At 34.0% G+C, this 20503-nt stretch overlaps 2 protein-coding genes across 2 annotated transcripts; one reads left to right on the forward strand and one right to left on the reverse strand.

Annotated features, from left to right (window-relative positions):
- Positions 1–95: 95 nt before the first annotated feature.
- LOC124644904 (peptidoglycan-recognition protein 2-like) lies at positions 96–9038 on the reverse strand. The gene is made up of 5 exons (XM_047184572.1): positions 8871–9038; positions 7933–8136; positions 7568–7755; positions 3678–3822; positions 96–3145 (listed from the first exon to the last, which is right to left on the reverse strand). The coding sequence occupies exons 1-5, from the start codon at positions 8890–8892 to the stop codon at positions 2949–2951; spliced, it is 756 nt and encodes a 251-aa protein (XP_047040528.1). The 5' UTR covers positions 8893–9038; the 3' UTR covers positions 96–2948.
- A 596-nt stretch (positions 9039–9634) lies between these two features.
- Positions 9635–20206, forward strand: LOC124644912 (palmitoyltransferase ZDHHC3). Its single transcript, XM_047184586.1, has 6 exons — positions 9635–10105; positions 10959–11116; positions 11588–11779; positions 12048–12269; positions 13158–13370; positions 13786–20206. Exons 2-6 carry the CDS (start codon positions 10976–10978, stop codon positions 13942–13944), a joined length of 927 nt encoding a protein of 308 aa, XP_047040542.1. The 5' UTR covers positions 9635–10105; positions 10959–10975; the 3' UTR covers positions 13945–20206.
- The last annotated feature ends 297 nt before the right edge of the window (positions 20207–20503 follow it).

A 20503-nucleotide genomic window follows, 5' to 3' on the forward strand; every position in this document is an offset into this window, starting at 1 on the left:
AAAATCCTTAACATCATGATTGCTTTAGTAAGTAATTTTGTGACCCTAATAGAAATATGGGATGGTAAAGATGTTAGCAAAATAATACTACAAAAGATATTTTAATATTTATATTAATAAATCTACAATAATATGAAGACACTAATCTACCGATATCACATCAATTATTATGATAATTATTCATTAATATATAATCATTCAATAAAACATTCCAATTCTGCTCGTGTCATATTTGTCTAATTCATTATTCTGATGACAACATCGTGGCCGCTGTTTTAAAACGCTATTTAAACATAGAGCGTTGTACTTATTTGACATTCCTTAAAGTTGTGTTTTGAAAGCCAGCTGCCGACTGCAACTGCCGACCGCACCTGCAGCGACTGCATGAAATCGGTCGATATCTGAGGGCGACTGCACGTGCTGCTGCCGCTTCGATCCAAAACGGTTTCATGTAAATACATACAACCAGTGGTCGGTTGCAGTTGGCTGCTAGCATTCAAAACGTACCTTTACGCACGCTAATTTATAGACTGTCACATCCTGGAATAATTTTAAGAAATGCGCCATAACCTTAATAAACAACATTTACATGTAATTCCATATTTTCTCACTAATATTCTTGTGCGTTAGTACGAATAAGGCTTCAAATTCTTTTTCTTTTGGAATTTTGTCTTTAGCTCTAATTAATTACGACTTAATGAATATTTTGGTTAACAATCCTTATTTCATAAAGGGAATATTATTGAGTATTAAAAATTTAACATTTGATATAAAAAATCTGAAAAAAAAAACGGGTCACTTTCTACTGTAGTGCACCTAAGTCTACTTAACAACAATGGTTGTTCCTAATTATTTCCGATAGCAAATTAACAAACAAAATATACATATACAGTTGTACTTAACACTAAAATACATATTCTCATGCATCCCCAAAATATTTAAATAATTTTATATGTAAAAAACGCATGCAGAAGGTTATCAGGGCCGGTGATGGAAACATTCCTATAACTTAATACTGTTTATTTAAAAGTATCAGTTAAATAAAACCAAAATACGTTTACATACAATTTAAGCTAGAAGAACATGCATCTTTTATTTCATTATCATGTTTCGAGGGTACTGACTTTGATCCAAGAAATTTTCATACTATCTGGCTAAGCTGAGCTTAAAATTAAAAAGGTTTGAGAGAAAATTAATTGATATCATTAGTATTGAAACTCGCAAGTACTTATTACCTTTTAGTATTTAAAACATTTTGGATAAGCCCTTCTTACTAGTACCTACTTTCCGCTTTTTGCCGTAAATATATATATTGGGCAACTTTCCCTTAAAATTAAATAATAATTGCGATCTCCAGTGCTAGCTAACATTAGAGATTATTATTTAAAACGAAATTAACTTATAACAATTATATTAAATTAGAATTTAGTAACATTAATAATATTAACCAGGTATATACATACATTTGAATCTTTTTTTAATAACAATTTGAAGAAATAAATTATTAAATTGAAATAACTTAGTCAATGGATAATTAATATTTATGATGATTGCGCATAACATTCCACGGTAAGATTATTTATAAGGTTGAGATCCTCAGCTAATAATATTAAAATATAACACAAATATTGTTGATAACGCGCAATGAGAAGCGCCTTCAAATAAAAATCGCCTTTATTGTTATCATACAAAGCTTTATTATTGTACCCGCGTGCCTCTGCGAGATTGAAGGCCCTACTTAAATATATTTTTCAATTCCTGCCTCTAATCGACTAAGTCGATGTCGAATTAATTCGATTGGAATTATTATAAAATGTACTTGAAATCGAAAACCTAACTTTAATGACCCTAAATATTCTTAATCCCTTTAAACTGTAACGTCCTAAAGATACATACTCGAGTAATAAAAGCTTAAGCATTATGAATTAGAAATAACAAATACACCAACAAAATTTGCTAAACCCTCTAAATCTAGTAGGCCAAATCTTCTGCAACGGACCAACCGAACATTTGGCTTAGGCCTTCATTAGTTTAGGAAAATAAATAATGATAATTAAACAACATATTATATTGCATTTATAGGTACCCCGCCCAAAAGTCTGGGTATCCCCAAAAACTCTACATTTTCAAGACGTTTAGCAATTTCCTTAAATGAAATAACTACCTAACTAAATGTGATGTAAATAAAAAAATGGCAAAATTTATAATTAAAGGATTTTCTTTGGCTTATTTAAAACCTTAACCAATTTAATTGATATTAAATTACATATAATTTTACTGTCATTAAGATGTCAATAATGAGTTACAGATTAAAAATAATGTTTAAACTAAAGCTATCTATAAGTTAACACCGAGAAGTCCAAGTAATTGTAAATCGCACGTTGAATAAAAATTGACGATAATTTACGATTATTGTAGAGCTTTTCCATCTAAAAGGATTCGAGAGAACGAGGTACGAGATAAAAGAAAATTAATAAAAAATTAATGGGGGTTAGTAGGTATGTAAAGTAGAACATAGAAATGAGATAATTATTATTTTATAGCTTCTGTCGTAATCGGTCTTTCATTAAACGTGCGATCTCTTTGGCACCAAACTCAATCATAAACTTATAATGTGAAAAAATACACAACTTACTAATGTACTTGACTATTTTATGAATCGTGATGAAATTGTGGAATACTATAAAATCAAGCTAGCTTTTAAGAACAACTATGCTCTTAGAATTGTTACTATACTAATACAAATTATTCCCCGCGGTTTCACCCATGTCCTGAGGCAACTATCCTCGCACCGGATAAAAAGTAGCCTATGTCCTTTCTCTGGCTCGAGACTATCCGTGTACCAAACTTCATTGAAATTCGTCTAGTAGTTTTGTCGTGAGAGCCGCACAGACGAACAGAGTTACTTTCGCATTTCTTATTACATTAAAATAATTTGCTAAAATAACTTATATTGGATCTGAAAACTCACTGCTAAACTGAGGGAATGTTTTAAGGCTTTTTATAAGCGGAGCTGGGGTCTCTTTAGTATTTTTACCATAAATATGATACGTTGGGTGCAAATACTGTTGACTTACAGACGTAGCGAAGAAGTTTTTGGCTTCCTGCAGCTGGGATCGAGTTGGTGGGATTTCGGTAAAATTACCTGAAAAAATAAAGTACATTCTTAGATATTGGTAATGGTACCTAAGGTCTTAACATCTTTAAAGTTGGAACAATAACGGCCAGAAAACTTTAATTTAAACTTATTTTTCAAAGCATAAATAAAGTGATAAATTCAAACCCAGGCGAGGTGCGCTTTTCAAAATAGATTAAGCCAAGCCTTCCGCCAGCGGCTTCGCCCGCGTGGTGTGGTGATAAAAAGTAGCCTATGTGTTAATCCAGGGTATCACCTATCTACATACCAAATTTCAATCAAATCGGTCCAGCCGTTTTTGCGTGATTGAATAACAAACATACATCCATACATTCTCACAACTTTCACATTTATAATATAAGTAGGAAGTAGGATGATTAAGCAAGTCGTGGCTTAAGAAATTTATGTATTTAAAGATAGGCCCATTTACCAGAATTTCACTTTTTATGATAAATACAGAGCCACAAGATACAAGCGTGTTTCGAGTGTAGTTGGCTTAAGATGTTATCTACCAGAATATCAAGTTATTTTTATAGCTCACCTATAAAGGCTAAGAGTAGCCCTGATGGGGTGTTTCTTTGAGTTTCTGGTAAACACTTGAGCCATCCAAGACCTTCGTAAGTCTGCCCGTTGGACGATATCAAAAAATTGTACCGAAGCGTGCTATTTGCCTCCGTAGCATTGTTCTGAAAGCAAATTAAAAATTCATTTATAGGGTATTGAAAACCACTCATACCAGTAAAAAATTGCGCTTAAGTTTCTCTGAAAAATATAATTTACTCTACCAACCTATCGTAAAAATAGCATTTCATATGAGTATGAATAAAAATATACTGTATTCGACATTCGCTTACAATTAAATAAGTACACAAATGGTCACAACCGTTATTTTTTTCAAACAGTACTTGATAACATTCTGCATATATTATACTAGCCGTTTTCCCGCGGTTTCACCCGCGTCCCGTGGTAACTACTGCCCGTACCGGGATAAAATATAGCCTATGTTACTCGTGGATAATGTAGCTTTCGAATGGTGAAAGAATTTTTAAAAACGGCCCAGTAGTTTTTGAGCCTATTCATTACAACCAAACAAACAAAGTTTACCTCTTTATAATATTAGTATAGATTCAATTTCTATAGTTTAAAGGATATTTAATAAATATTCGCATTGGCTGATGGTAGTAAAAACAATAACAGGGCAGTTTATTCAATAACTGCATTCGATAAGACTGCTGTAATGGGACATTGACGTGCAGGATAATAATTACATTGAGAGAGTTATTTATAGCGCATCAATGTTATAATAAAATTATTTTTCACAACACACTCTTCGCATCGCTTTTAATAAAGTCAGAAATCAATACCAACACTGTTTTGTTCAGGCTCGGAAATTACTAACACGATTCAAAAAAATATTCACTTTTGGAAAGCTACTTGAACCTCTAGTGACATGGGCTATATTTTATCACGCTACGGTCAGTAGTTCCCGGGACGCGGGTGATATCGCGTCAAAACGGCTGGTTAAAACAACATATCATAATCGTGCCCACACAGACTTTTCGTTAATGGTAAATATATTAAATGATAATGTAACTATCTCTCAGGATAGTTCAACTATCCCTCAGTAACTATACCATACATAAAATGGGTATTATTGTGACTAACACAAAAATATCAAGGCAGCAGGCATGTTATGTGGTCACGGTCAACCCGGGGAATTTTCCCACAATATTGATAATCCTTATCGGTAAAAGTTTTTACAAACAAGTAATGTTTTCCCCGAACCCCATAATAATTATGTATAATGACAGTAACTAGAATATAGATTACAAAGGAATAATAAAAAATATTATAATTAAGCTAATGAGTTTGTTTGTTTGCTATAGGACCGATATTACCTAAAAAATCTTCCAATGTTAGGTGGCCCATTTATCGAGGATAATAATAGACTGCTATTTATTCGGGTGTGAGCGATTTATCAACGGTTTACAGGGCGCGGGTTAAACCGATGGAAATTGCTAGCAGGCCATGTTTTACCTTGGTAAGGGAAATAGTTCTCCCGGCACTCATGCGGGTGAAACTATAAAGAGTTAAACATATTACATAATTATTAGTGTGTGACCAAAGGTTTCAATATGTCACGTGACGTGATATTGAAACTCAGTGACCGAAGCCAGCAAGAAGCATTATTGTGACTTGGCCGTGGACTTGTAACCTTAAACCAAGGGACCTTAAACTGAATAACTAAACAAGCAATTTTATCGCTCGATACTGCACAAGAGTGACACATCCGTCTAACAATAAAGCGCAGGCATATTAAGATATCAAAGGTAGTTGTGGACTCCAATATTGCAATCTGAGTGTAGACAAGTATTGCGAGCGTACGACCTTGCGAGGCTAAGTAATCGCATACGAGTAAAATATATGCCCTATATTTTGGTAACAATATCCAGTTACTGCGGGTTTCAATAATCGATCCATCCCTTGTTTTTAGATTAGAGATTGACAGGTTAGACACATAATCTAAAATCTGAAACTAATGATGATATTCAAAACATATTTGTTTTACAAAAACGAGCTGTTCGTGCGATATACCGGTTAGGTAGTAGACATTCGCTAAGAGAGCTCTTTAAAGAAATAGGCATTCTTACTGTGGCATCACAATTTATCTATGCCAATATACTTTACATTAGGCAAAATATTCATTTGTACACCAAAAAAAGCGATGTTCACAGTATTAACACTAGAAACAAGCACAAACTGTGTGTACCCACTCACAGACTTCATAAGGTTCATGGATCATTTTTGGGGCTCGGTATCCGCTTTTACAATAAACTACCTCTAACTTTACTACAATTACCGTTTCATGCATTTAAATTACAAATAAAGTCAATTCTTTCAAAGAAGGCTTATTATAGCATTAATGATTATTTAAATGATAGGAATAGTTGGTCGCTAAGTTGAACGCAAGGCAGCTCATTCTTGTTATCGCTATAACTAAATTTTAAACTTATTATGATTATTTTTTACATTGATTGACATTACTTCAGACATTAATTCTGATTTTTTCTTTTTTTAATTACTTTGGGAACTTCTGTTAAATTTTACTTAGCGTTGTTGCTTTATGGCTTGCTAGTACTGCAGTACTTCTTACATGTTCTACTTTTGTTGGATAGCTGCAAGCACGTCATGCTCCCTTAGACGGTATGGCCAGCGGTAGCGTTGGGGGTCGGGTTGTCCCCTTCCCTCAAAAATGTGCGAAGGGGGCGATGGCTGATCCTCGCGTTATACTCGTGAACGGGTGCTGCTGGCGGTACCAGGTCGTGTTGGTAGCTGTTGACACTATTAATAATAGTATGATTTTCTATTAGCTTTTTTGGAGAAAATAATAATACTGTAGTCCTAGCAGGTACACCTTGTTTGTGTTGTACAGCTACAACATAACCATCTGCGCATGTGGGTGGGCACGCCGATTTTATGCTTATGTTAAAAATACATTTTTATTTCAGTAACAGGAGGCTTTAGATACAGTTAATAGACTATAAGTAATGCTTGAGTGCTTAGTATTTATGGGTGTAAATCTGTGTGCTAGCCTACTTGTGTTAAGTTTGTATTGTTTTTTCTTTCCTAATTTTATATAATGGTTATCATGTGATAATGATATTTTTATTTGACTTGTTTTGTATACATTCTGGTTCTTCAAACCTTACAGACAGACATGTGTTGCTGGGGAGTTTGTTGCGCCACTTCTTCTTCCCAGCAAAAACACATAGGAAGTGGTGAAGGGCGGGCGTTTTGGGGGCTGTCTTTTGTTTTTGACGTTCGAAAAGTGCTGATTTATCAGCCTAATTTGAATAAACGATTTTGAGTTTGAGTTTGAGTTTGAATGTAAAACTTCAATCTGAAATAGCAAAACCACGGATAGCCGATCATTGTAATCCGCAATTAAGTTACTTGTGAGTACGGGTATTTCAAACAAAGTCAAGTTAGTAGGTACTGACTGATTATTTGACAATAGACTCGATAAGTGCATAGTTATAAACGTGACGTAGATTCACACAGATAAGAAGATTTACTCGACAAATAAGAACAGAAGAATGTGTAAGGAAAACCCGCTTATTTGATAACAAGCTTTGAAACTAGAAGACTACTTTCTGAATGGTGAAAGTACCTAACAAATCTGCCAAAATTACGTCATAGTTTATCGACACAATTAATATAAGATTGAATTTTACCTACTCCAAAACATAGATGTAGATAAAATGGTAGAGCATTAATTTGTGGCATTTAATTAAATCAATTTATCTAGTATGCCATTTTGGTATACTCGGCGCAAGGTAATATTTAATACGAGTAATAAATTAATTGGTCATAAAACTGTATATATTGAAGGAAAACACGAGAAAAATAAAGCAATGAAATGTATATTACCTGCATGTCCATCAGTAGGTTTGTACATGTCTCCGTACTTGAACATTGTTTGGTGTCCGTGTGAACGACCGTGACAGCCCTAAGTCTGTATGGGAAAGATCTCAATGCACTCTGGGAACTGTTACTAGGATCCCATTGAGATCTACTCACTAATTGTAGAGGCATTTCCACTGGAGGAAGGACATTTTCTGAAAATTAAAAGAAATACAGCATTGATATGGTCCTCTGGCAATAAAACACGTAGAATCCTCTTGCAAAGCTGTTTAAAAAAAATAACAATCTGTTTTTATAATTTACTAAATACATATTAAGCATTATCTGTATTTAGTAAGTAGAGAGTTATTAATGAGGCATAATGTACTTACCAGAGTCATTTTGTAAGACGAGGAGATAAATTCCAATTATGACACCAGAGATTAATATTATCAGTAACAAGCTAACTATGACTGTAGTCCGTGTGCTCCTTTCAGGTATGGTTTGAGGGAAGCGACGCAGCAGCGGTGTGTTTTCCGCAGGCCTTTCCACATTTTCTTCTGTATCATGATTTATGTTGTGTCTCGTCTCATGATCTACAAAACACTTTTTTACATAAGAAATAGTTTCACAATCCAATTCTTTCATATCCATTGTGCTAGTACGATAGTCACTTTAACTGGTAATGTGATCAACTGAATAAAGAGCTAACTGATAAGCCAGACTTCCCATTGTATCAACAACAATCATGGCAGGAAATGTACATGACATAAACAGTGATAAATAAAAAAAGATTTACAGTTTAAATTGTGAAGCGGTAACTCCACCATGATGATCGATCCTAATACACTTTAAAATAGTATTTTTTATGAAACATTTTTTAAAATTTCACAGTAAATAATTGTATCAGTTATTAACCAATGTGAACATTTTCTGTATTCTGTAGTCGGTGGGATTAACAATGAAATGGATATGATGTCTGGTTATTACACATTTACGTAGTTATCTATATCTGGTTTGTAGTGTGAGATCGGATCAAATAACATCATTACTCGAACTAAAGTATCATATTTAACGTAACTAGGTTTACCTGTTGTTTTACCACATGCTTGTCTATTTGTTAGTTATTGTGAGAAAAACATTCATAAACCACCATTTTTTGTTTTGAATATTTATTGTTCTAATAAGAATCTTGTATGATTTACAATAAATTACTGCTACTCGAATAGAAATATTGTGTAAATGTTTGGAATTATTTTTATTACAAAATGTTAGTTTTCCCACTTTGGTACAAACAAAGACATTATTTTAATTAAAAATAATAACTTACCAACGGAATATAATGGCTGCATCTTTCCGAGTGAAAATTATTAATTAAGGTATTAATTACGTGTCCATAACTTCCAAATTAATTATGGGGAATGTTGAAATAAGGAAAATATTCGTAAAACAGCTCTTTTTCGGGACTATGTTTTTATTTTGTCATGATTTTGTCATTGTCATTCATGACACGGAAAACGTCATTGTTCAGGTTCCGGAGAGTAAAAAGTTACAATGGAGCGGGCATTTCATTAGTTTTTTTTACATAAGCAGCCTATGCAGCCCAGCCCTATTTAGAAATTGAAAAAATGGAAATTAATTATTTACACCCCTGTAAAGGTGTAGAAAAAAATAATACTAAGCCAGTGTAGCATTTTCCTGACAACAATTAATTTTCTTTGTTACATTAAATTTCTAGTTAGAGTAACGTCAACCTAAAACTTCAAGATCTTTTGCAAATAAATCTTGAAAAAGAATATTTAACTGACTGTGAACTCGACTATAAGTTTTAGTTAGGTGCTCTTGTTATAGTGACAAGCATTTAACTATAGCAAAATAATGAATGTCTGCTTTATCTTTATAGTTACGATTTGAATAGTATGACAATAAAGTTCAAATATTTATTCCAAAGATGATGTATTATAATTTATTCTTATTAATCTTTAAAAATATTTAATTTTAGTCGATCATTCTACCCCATAAAATACTTTTACCTCTCACTTTGTCAAACATAAGGGGTAAGGGGGTATATTTATTATCTGTTGCATACGGTGATAGAGTGAGTGACTTGACTCCGTAGTCCGTTTCCTTTTATTGATTTTAATAGCAGAGAAAATAAAACGGGTGTACATTTCTTTCTAATATAATATTTATAAAATAAACTGTTTCAACAACTTGTTGATAAAAGTGCTTACAGGAAAAGGAATTATGAGAGTCCAAACAAAAATCAAGTTGCTACCCTGACCCTCCGTCAAGTGAAACAGATTTGCAAGATTTTGACGAACGCTGTTCGTAATTTTATTGCGCTTGAACTAGGAATATTATTACATCTGCAAGTACGATCGATTATGAAGATCGATTTTAGTGCTCTTCACGTGGTACGTTTTAGCAATTGCAAATACCAGCGGTAAGACGATTTGAAGAAAGTCGGCTTTTTGTATGGCTTTACGTGGTATAGTCATACATTTCGAGTAACTACTGCTGTTGTTGTTTGAATCGAGCTGAAGGAAACCTGCTCTTTTACCGGTAAGAAAAAACAATGTTTATATTCCTACTTATATGCTTTTGAAATACGCGAGACTACGCGAGAATACCTGTTGGTTAGTAATTAGCTAAGCTACATACCTTGATTGTGATATGCAAAATCCTCGCTGCTTTGCAATTTCTATAATAACACGATACATTTTCATGAATTTTAAATGAAATACTTGTAACATTCAGCAACAGCAAATGTTTTATGATTTCGATTAAGTTTGCTAAGCTATAAATAAGTTAGCATTATGTATGTCTCTGTGCACAAAGTAGGAAGCATTAATAGAATCTTATTAGGACCTTAATGGGAGTATTTTTGTGCAAATATATTTTTCCTGTCCTCTATATTTTAGAGTATGAAGCCTATACATAATTTATATCCTAAGTTACTTTCTATTTATTTAAATTGCTGAGCTAGTTTATAAATATTTATAGCAAGTAGCAAAACATGAAATAATTTGCAACACACATACTCAAAGAAAATCTATGAATACAAGTGCTTTATTAACATGCATTTGATAATTTATTATTGTTTTTTGTCTATTGCTAAGCAAATTTTGATTTCCTGTGTCAGTTTTTAAGCAAGTACTTAAGCATTCTGCAATTTTCTATGCTTTTAAATGTTATAAATGCATGTGTTTTGTCTAGTTATATAGATGTTTGGTGAATTAGCATAATGCTGAAATGACCACTACAATGTGTATGCCGGTTAAAATTTATTTGAAAATAATTGGTCCCTGCTTGCATATTTCTAGCGAATTCCATTTCAAATTCACTTGTCATTGTTATACAAGGATGAGAAGGAATTCATAAACAAAATTGCTATTAAAAACAATATTATTTGCAGGATTGTAGAAGCATTCAATGATACGAGAATTCTATGACAGTTCTGATGAAGATGATAGGGAAAGTCAGTATCAAATAGATCCAGAATGCTTGGTGCTGACTCGGCCTGACTGCGACATGCATAACCGGTGCTGTGGTGGTAAAGCTTGGTGTATTAGGGTAAGCAAACAATGTATTAATATATTAGTAGGACTATAGTTGGCATTTCATTAGTCTTCCCAAAACGGCTTCAGCGTTTTGGCTTTGGGCCCGCATTCAGTTAACAAAAATCTGGCCCCTTATAGTCCCTTATAGTAGACATACAAGGCAGATTTAATAATATAAGCTTTGTTCCATTAACTAATTACTGTTGCCTCATGCCATTTTCCATTTGATATTTTGAACCCAGCAACTCTTAAATAAGATTAAACCAACAACTTGTTTGCTGCTAATCATTAGAAGTTGATGAAGGGAAAATTTTGTTTGAATCATTTTAAAGTAATTGTTTATAGTGACCAATTGTGCAAGTCAGCCTTGACTTAGTTTTTATATTATTCAAGATAGATGTAATAAGGCAGTTTTTGTTGAAAATTTAAAATACAGTGTTTTATTTTGTAAGTTATTTTAATGTATATTTATGTTCTTTTGCAGGATATTTGCGGAATCATATGTGCGGTCCTAACATGGCTGTTGATACTATACGCGGAGTTTGTGGTAATGATGGTGATGCTTCTACCTGGCGTCTCAACGTACCCAGTCTACAGTTACATAAATATATTCATCTTCCAAAGCCTGGCATTTTTAGCCTTTGCATCACACCTTAGGACTATGTTCACAGATCCGGTAAGTACTTAAAAGTGGCCAAATATACAACAAATACTATTTTTATAAAGTAATCTGTCATGCCCATAAAGATTCATTGAAATGTCAATAAAACACGAATAGATTTGAGAATAAACAATGACCCATTATTTTTTCTTTGTTTTCCTACAGTATAAAGAAAAACTAGTATGCACAGTTCTAATAACAAAACTATAAAAAGAACTTAATTAAATTGCATGTTTGCATGACTTAAAGTATTGTTCTAACATACATGTTAATGTTTTTGTAGGGTGCTGTACCTAAAGGCAATGCCACAAAGGAAATGATCAAACAGATGAGTTTCCGAGAAGGTCAGGTGATATTCAAATGTACTAAGTGCTGCAGCATTAAGCCGGAGCGAGCCCATCATTGTTCAGTGTGTCAACGATGTATCAGGAAGATGGATCACCATTGCCCATGGGTTAACAACTGCGTCGGTGAAAATAATCAAAAATATTTTGTTTTGTTTACGGTGAGTACTTTAATATTACACCTTTTTATTAAATAAGGTTTTGCTAGTAGTCTCTATGGTCTTGATAATTTGAATAGAAAAAAGTAGCTTTATTTCTTGAGCATAAACTCTGCTCAGGGACTCAGCTCAGAGATATGAACGTATTTCTTTTGGTTCGCTTTGGTCTACGCTGGGCCTGATGCAACTATGTAACTTGTTATGATAGACTATATGTATCATTTAAATGCAAACCTGACCCACCACATGTATTGCTAGATAGCATTTAGCCTGTTTATTATGAAGGTCATGACTCACTCCTATCCCAAATAAGCATGAAAATGTACCCACATGTGTATTAAGTATTTAATCTATCTTATCAAACGGATTTTATCAAGCCGTGAATGTTTCCCGCAAAGGATTATCTTATTTCCTCATTATGAATTTTGCATTTCATTCTATTGATATCTATTTAAAAGTTCTGCTGTCATGCTGATCTATGCGAAAGGAAAAATGATACACCACGTTAAATGCATGTCTTTCTCTTATCAGTATCATCCTTAAATAGTAAATGTAATATTAGGTGCTTCTTAGTAGTTCCTGCACATCCATCTTATCCCAAGGCCATTCCTACATGCACTCAGATAAAAAGTTGTTTTATAATTTACTGCCTCCAGTGTATATTGATACTGAATTAAATAATATTCATGACGAACTTTTAGATATCTATAAAAGTCGTGTTAGTTACACATTTTATAACTCATGAATGGCTGAACCGATTAAGCTGAAAATTAGAGGGGAGGTAGCTTAGACCGGGAGACGGACATAGGATAGTTTTTGTCACCACCGGCGACAGACGTGAAACCGCTGGCTGAAGCTAGTTATCTATAAATATATGTTTTTTTTCTCCAGTTCTACATAGCGGCGATATCAATCCACGCGGTGGGTTTAGCAGTGTACCAGTTCGTGACGTGCATTCGTCACGAGTGGCGTGACTGTAGTGCCTACTCCCCGCCGGCCACCGTCGTACTTCTACTGTTTCTGATCGCCGAAGCACTGCTGTTTGCCATCTTCACCGCCGTCATGCTTGGGACACAGTTACACGCTATATGGAACGATGAAACTGTAAGTTATTCTTTATTTAAATTCGTTATTGATTGTTTTGTTATCGTTAAATTCTATAACTCTCACTCACTCCCGCTCTCACTCCTTAGTGACGGATTGTCAAACAAATTCTTCACTAAGGAATGGCTCAAGTAACCATTAAAAGTCTTTGAGTGCGGGTTTCACTAGTTACTGAGAAAGTATCAGTTATCTGATAGTTAATGCTACATGTCAAATAGAGGCCGTTTTATACATATTTCTGCCAGACCTTTGAAACCAAAAGTTATAAATTATCTGACAGATATTTTCTTGATAGAGTATCAGAGACTCGTGAAATATAAATCAGTTATTCCCCCTCTTTTGTTAATCTACATAGCTATACAAAATACATAGCTCAATACTGACAACATTATGACAAATATATAACGTTTTGCAGGGTATTGAGCAGCTGAAGAAAGAGCAAGCCCGATGGGTTCGCAAGTCTCGATGGAAGAGCATACAGTCAGTGTTCGGCAGATTCTCTATCCTTTGGTTCTCGCCATTCACTCAGCCTTCGCCTAAGACGAAACTGGAGAGCTACTTGTACAGTGTTTAGATTATGGTATCGTAGGAACAACGCATTCACTCATATAGACCGAGAGCCTGCCTCTTTCAGGTTTACCTCATAGTATACAACTCATGCATGCATGGCTCATTGGATTGAGGAAAATATGAAATCTAATCCAACTCACTATTTATTACTGTTGTAAACCATTTTTTTACCGACTTTAAAGAAAGTTCATTTTACATGTTGCTATTTTAGACAATGACGATGAATTTCTATGACGTCATTGCATTACAATTTTCAGGTTTCATACTATGAGGTAATCCTGACAGACAGGTTCACGATACAGTAGTATCATTAGATGCATGCATACTCACGTTTCCATGTATTATAATTTATAATCATCGTAGCTATCACTTATAAATCAATTTTAATATTCTGGCCAAGCAACTCTTGGCGACACCAATAGGATGGTAGCTTCCAAGACCAACATTTGAAAATTCTTATTTAAATAATTAGTCATTCTTGTCACACTATGATTGACTATGACTGACAACGGAATTTGTAGAGTGTATAGATAGTTAGGAAACCAAACGTCTGCATTTACTAATTTAATTGTTACAAATATTTATCACAAATGTCTGAATACGTGTGAGAAATATCCTGAATTACATAGTTAATTAATTAATTATAGCAACTGCGTAAATATTGAAAGAGTAACGCACGAGTTAGGGTTATTCCCATAGTAGTTGAGGCATGTATAGATATAACAAATATAAACACATGTCTAACAATACGCTTATGTCTGTCTCGTACGGAACCATACTAAATTATACCATTTAATCGTAGGCCTCGATGTTGTACTAAATTTTTGGATAAATAGTAATATTGTTTATCAAGATCATCATAGATCTCTTTAAATATAATAATAGTTCTTGTGCTATGATAAAAGTTCAAATCACAAATTATTAATTAAGTTAGCATACATCTATGCAATAAAATTAATGCTTTATCTTTCTTAAAATATTTGCTGAGTGTTGTAACAAAGTTACGAGTTAGGTCGAAGGTAAGACCAATGCTTGACATGTAGATCTCTCTAACCTGTAACGTTCGGACGAAGTTGGTTTATTCAGACTGCTCCTGTTGATTCCATAAAGTTTTCAAATAAACTATTGTTATTGCGTAATCATGATTGGTTGGATTGTGATTGTATTTATTTCGTTGTAATGATTGAGTTCAATATTTTTTTTTGTTATGTAAGTGTATTCAGGCGAGCGGTACTTTGTTGATGGCATCAACTGCCTGGCGTACTAAAAATATAGCCACTGTATGTAAAGTATTATGACGACTAATAAAAGTATTTTGTCCGTCTTTTACAGTTGTCTAAATTGTACACGTATTTTTATTTTCTTTATCAAACTAATAACAACGAAGTTGCAGCGTATGACTTTCTGGTCACTTTTATTGAACTGATGAAACAGTTGCTTTCAAGCATCAAAGTCGTCTTATCTCTCATTCAGCTTTCCCGCAAATGGTTGACTCGTATCTATTAAAATACAAGCAATGCTTGTACCGCGCTATAACGATTAGTAATAAAATATGTTATAGGCCGTATAATAATTAAAATAATTATACGCTTCAGCACGACTGCGTCGAATCGCGATTGCCGTCCGCCAATGTGCGTTTATATGTAGGGATGACGAAACATCCCTTGCTGTACCGTACTGCCAATGGCCGTCAAACACAATTTACTCCACCAAAAAAATTGAGAACCTCTTGTTTTTGAAGTTGGTTGAAAAATACGTGTCTTTTGCTAATCTAAAAGACAGCTACTCTGGTCTCTACCGTCAACGAGGTGTCGCTCGCCTGTTTAATCACTCAATGCGGAGTTTAATTCTTAAGTGTAGGCTAACTGTGGCCGTGGGAACAAACAACTTGATAGTTATACATACCTTATTTCTTGGTTTAATGGTGAAATGAATTATGGTCCATCCCTGCACATCAGTATCGTGGAACAACATACAAAAATTATCTTTGAATATAATCACACATGTTCGCGCCTGTGCTGGCAACGGCGCGGCACTAACCACAGTTTTCAATATTCTGTCTATGTGTTGATTGGTTTCCAGAGATAGGAATTCGACATTACATACTTGTATGGGACTTATGTCAAATTCTATCTCTAGTAAGCAAAATAAAACAAAGATAGATTGTTGGGAACGGTACTCGATACTGATATGTGGGGGCATACCCTTACAAGTGAACACTAGGTTGCAGCACAGTTGTGATATTTTAAGTCTAATCTAATTTATCATCTTTAAGTAAAATATCAATGTACTGGCTATAGAGCAATAGTGACTTCGTATTATCAACAACGATAGACTTGTTATAACTATTTGTAGGATGTTTGCTGTATAAATTATTTGAACAAACGTCCTTTTGATGCGTTTGTTGTGATTTCATTTTAATGTATGTAGTTCCGGAATAGCTTGTACCAGATGATTTTTTAGCAATACAGTGATCAATGCTAGGAATTGTATTGATTGTCGACTGCATAATATCGTAGATGTAAGGTCTCTTCGTGGTTCGTAGCTAACGGACGATTGTCATCGCAATAATCAAGTGCTGTTTACATGTATTATTTGTTATTAATTATTATATGTTAGCTAAGACGTTCATTTTGGGAAACAAATCTCTGATGGCTTTAAGATTGTTTAAATGTTCGATGAAATGCTTGGCGCTGACAATAAATGTCTCAATAAAATATTTTTTTAAATCGTGGTCAAATTATAAATTGATTTTTCAGTGATAAATGTTGTAGTCGTCGTCGCTAGTGATATTTTAATATGTTTTTAAACGCCCTTTTAATTATGATTCGCCATTTTTTATTTGAGTCGTATGTCTCGCTCGATTGTTCTCATCGAAGCTGATATTACAATGTTGGTATTTTCGGTACCCAATGTCACGGTACATCTTTTTAAAGTGGTTATTCTTATGAAATATTTATTATGATGCTAAATATGCACGTTTTATTGAATCACATTTTCAGGTTTACTGATCAGTTTTAATCAAGTTACATTTCAAAGGCTCACCCTTGAACGAAAATAGATTTGGGTAGACAATGTCCAAGCTTTCCCGTAGCCGTCTTTCGTGATCTCAAGATCTTTTCAAGCGACCGTGGTGTAACTGTAAAAATGTTCATTTCGCGTGATATCACACCTTATAACTGAGCATCGTGTTAAAAGGCTATCATTTTCTTTATTAATAAATTCTCAAGCAATTCCATCTGTCTGTTTGCACTCAGTTTACGTGTTTCTTGACCGATTTAAATGAAATTGTGGGCAACAGCTTCGTTTGTTATGCGATTGTTTGATGTAAATACAGCCTCTCAGATCTACTGTATCCATGAATTTAAGTAATCGTGCGACCACATGATTTCATAGGTTTCGGCCGGCTTGGATATGGTGGAACGCAGTCTAGTACATTGAAGTAATATCTAAAACAACTCATCGCTCCGGCGAGTCTCCGTCAGCCCTTAGTTTAATTACGATAGTTTTGATGATCAGTCATTATACAACTTTTGCGGGTGTGTCATTATTACTTAAAACATATTTATTATTAACTTTCGGCTTAGGTACGTCATTGTGTTAGTAATGTAAAAGACCTGTGTTATTTTAGCTACATATTTCGTATTCGAAAATATTTTAGGAATGTAAGTTTTATTCTTTGTATCCAGTGAAAGCAAAATAATGAAATCTACGAGTAATGCAGTTTTTAGCAATAATCCAATTAATTATATTTTCTTAATTATTGGATATTTTAATCACTAAGTGTTTTGTATAATGTATACAATATATGTGCGTTTTAATTTAGTTCTATGTGAAATTTCATGTATAAATGATGCGCTGCCGGTGTGTGGTGAAAACCTAGTGATTTAAATGAAATAATGTGTGAGACGCAACACGCTAAACACAGAAAACAGCCTTGAACACAGAATGATCGGTACTGACATTGTGTCTTATTTAACTAAATAATAAGTAATAGAATATTACATTCAAAGTAGCTACAGGACTCTGGTTATATTGCGGTTCAATAGAATTCTAATTATGGTCTGTCAGACCAACGCTTAAACGTTGACACCAAATAGTCCGCAGTAGAAATATTCGTCATTAAATTTAGAATCCTTACACGACATTTACTAGGATATTAAGAGTAGATAAAAGAGCTGTTACGACCATACGCACTAGACTCGCTCTAGTTTAGTAGCCACACTGTCTAGTGTCGGTAGAAATAAATTGGACCATCTTAACACAGGCATACTAACAAACAGACTTATGACGTCAGAAAAGGCTTCTAAAATATATTAACGAAGCCCAAAGAATGAATAGTTAAAAAGCTATTACATTAGCTTATCTTCCTCATGTGGTTAGATTGGCGTAGCATATATTTTTTCTATTTTCGTATTCATGTTTCACAATTTGATCTACATATTTATAATTGCATTGTGGCGACATTTTGAACAAATTAGCTTCTTAGTAATTAACATTATCAAGTATTATTATAATACTTCTTAAATGAAACAGATTGTTTGAATGAAACTTCTTAAATCCGGATCTGTTATTTTTGTAAAGTTTCAAGGAACGCGTTCCGAGTACTCGTAATACTTAATTATGTGATCTTTATATATAACACCAAGATTTAAGTTACGGCTGCGAATTGGATAAGTTATAGAAGGATATAGTGTCTCTCATGATATTACAATATTTAACTATAATATGGATATATTATTATCTGGTTGTTGGTAAAGTTTTACTCAGGTGTAACAGAATATACAAATTTTCAACATTGTGCCTCTTTAAAAAGCTAACTCTCATAAAATAAATATACATTATTTTTATAGTAGTACAGTTGGTAGTTGGTTCACTAGAATGGTGTGAGACGACCACGCTCACCGGACGAAGTAACTAAACGAAGTCATATCTAGTACATTTTCACTTGTAATATAGCATCATCAGCGACTTTGTGAAGGCCCTTGCACCACTACATACCAAGTTGTTTTCATTTGTTTTGTTGTTAAAGATATTTGTGTTGCTTGGGTTATGTTGGTGTTATAGAAGTAAATGTATTTAGACTCTAATATAATGATCACGTTGTGATAACGCCGTCGACCACTTGTCCAGTATTAATATTTGTTTCTAACTCTAGCCAATAGTAAGCACGGTGCAAGAAGGCCTAAATATTTATTTATGTCTTGTTGCTTTTATATCATTAAGCTATTACAGTAAGCATAAATACATGATATATTTTTTCAATCGTGTTACTGATATTTACGTAGAGTCTAGTAAGGAACATTTTATTTTGTGTGTAGGTTGAGGTACTGGGTGATGGAACAACTTGTCGTGTATTGTACTAATAGATCTCGCACGCGTGTGGTTAGTGCAATTCCAATTCCCTTGACCTATTGTGTGTCGAGTGTCGGCTGGCCGCGGCGACAATACACTAACGTCGAAGTTATTCTGTGCCCAATTTGACGATGTTTATCTAGATAAACGTCGTCCGCTAGCGGTCACCTCGCCTGCACCTAGGTTGATCTGCATCCCATAGTCCGGTAGAATTAAATCATGTAGTTTTATGTCAACTCAACTGTTTAAGTCGAATCTACGCTACCTTTCTCAATCTATCACCGTATGTGACAGTTGCAATTTGTATACACCTTAATTTATCAATCTCCTATATTTTTTGATCCTGTTGCTTTACTGAACAAAATTTATAACCATAATTTTTTCCAGCAAGTTCTATTTATTCCAAGGTGGAATGTCACTTTCCTCAATGGACCATTTCATGAAAAATCTCACAATACAGAAATAATTTTGTTAGTAAGTTAATATATCTGTACCTGCCGTGCGAGTAAGCTATTGATTTTCGCAGTAGTGCGAACAAACGTGTAAAGCGAATTTGGGTCAACATTAAATCGAACATTCATAAAGAAAGACGTAGAGTAGAATCGACTAGTATAGAGTACCTAACATAGTAATATTACCACTGCCTTTAGTAAACGAAAATTATGTATTTTGCTGTAATTCAGATAATTATCTGTTTGTTCGAAATAACTTACAATATTTTGATAAAAGACATAAATGCATTACAAATAATATTAGTAATTTAATTGCTAATTACAAACATTCTAAAATAATGTAGATCTAAAATAGTAAACCATTTTGAAATATCCTAGTGTCCTAAATGTCATTTTGTCTATAATTATAATAAGTTTTCGAGGGAATTTATTTTCATTAAAGATAATAATGTGGGATGAGCAGTGCGTTTTATTGTGTTAAATTTTCCCCTTTTCACCTACTGTCATGAAGTTTAACTGCGTATACTTGTAACGCGAAAGTAAGTAGTTAGTGCGTGAGCAATGGACACTTGGCCACGTGTCGCTGTGTAGTTGCGTACTCGAGCTGGGCGATGTCCAGCGAGCAGTGTGCGGGCCCCGGCGTGGCCGACGCTATCTGTGTAACGAAGGGAAAGTATTCTGTTGCGGAACCGCGCGCGTCACGCCCCGCCTGCTACACTTGTCGGATTTTAGCATGAGCTGGCCGGCGTCAAGGTG

This window comes from Helicoverpa zea, chromosome 31 (genome assembly GCF_022581195.2).
Source record: "Helicoverpa zea isolate HzStark_Cry1AcR chromosome 31, ilHelZeax1.1, whole genome shotgun sequence".
NCBI lineage: Eukaryota > Metazoa > Arthropoda > Insecta > Lepidoptera > Noctuidae > Helicoverpa > Helicoverpa zea.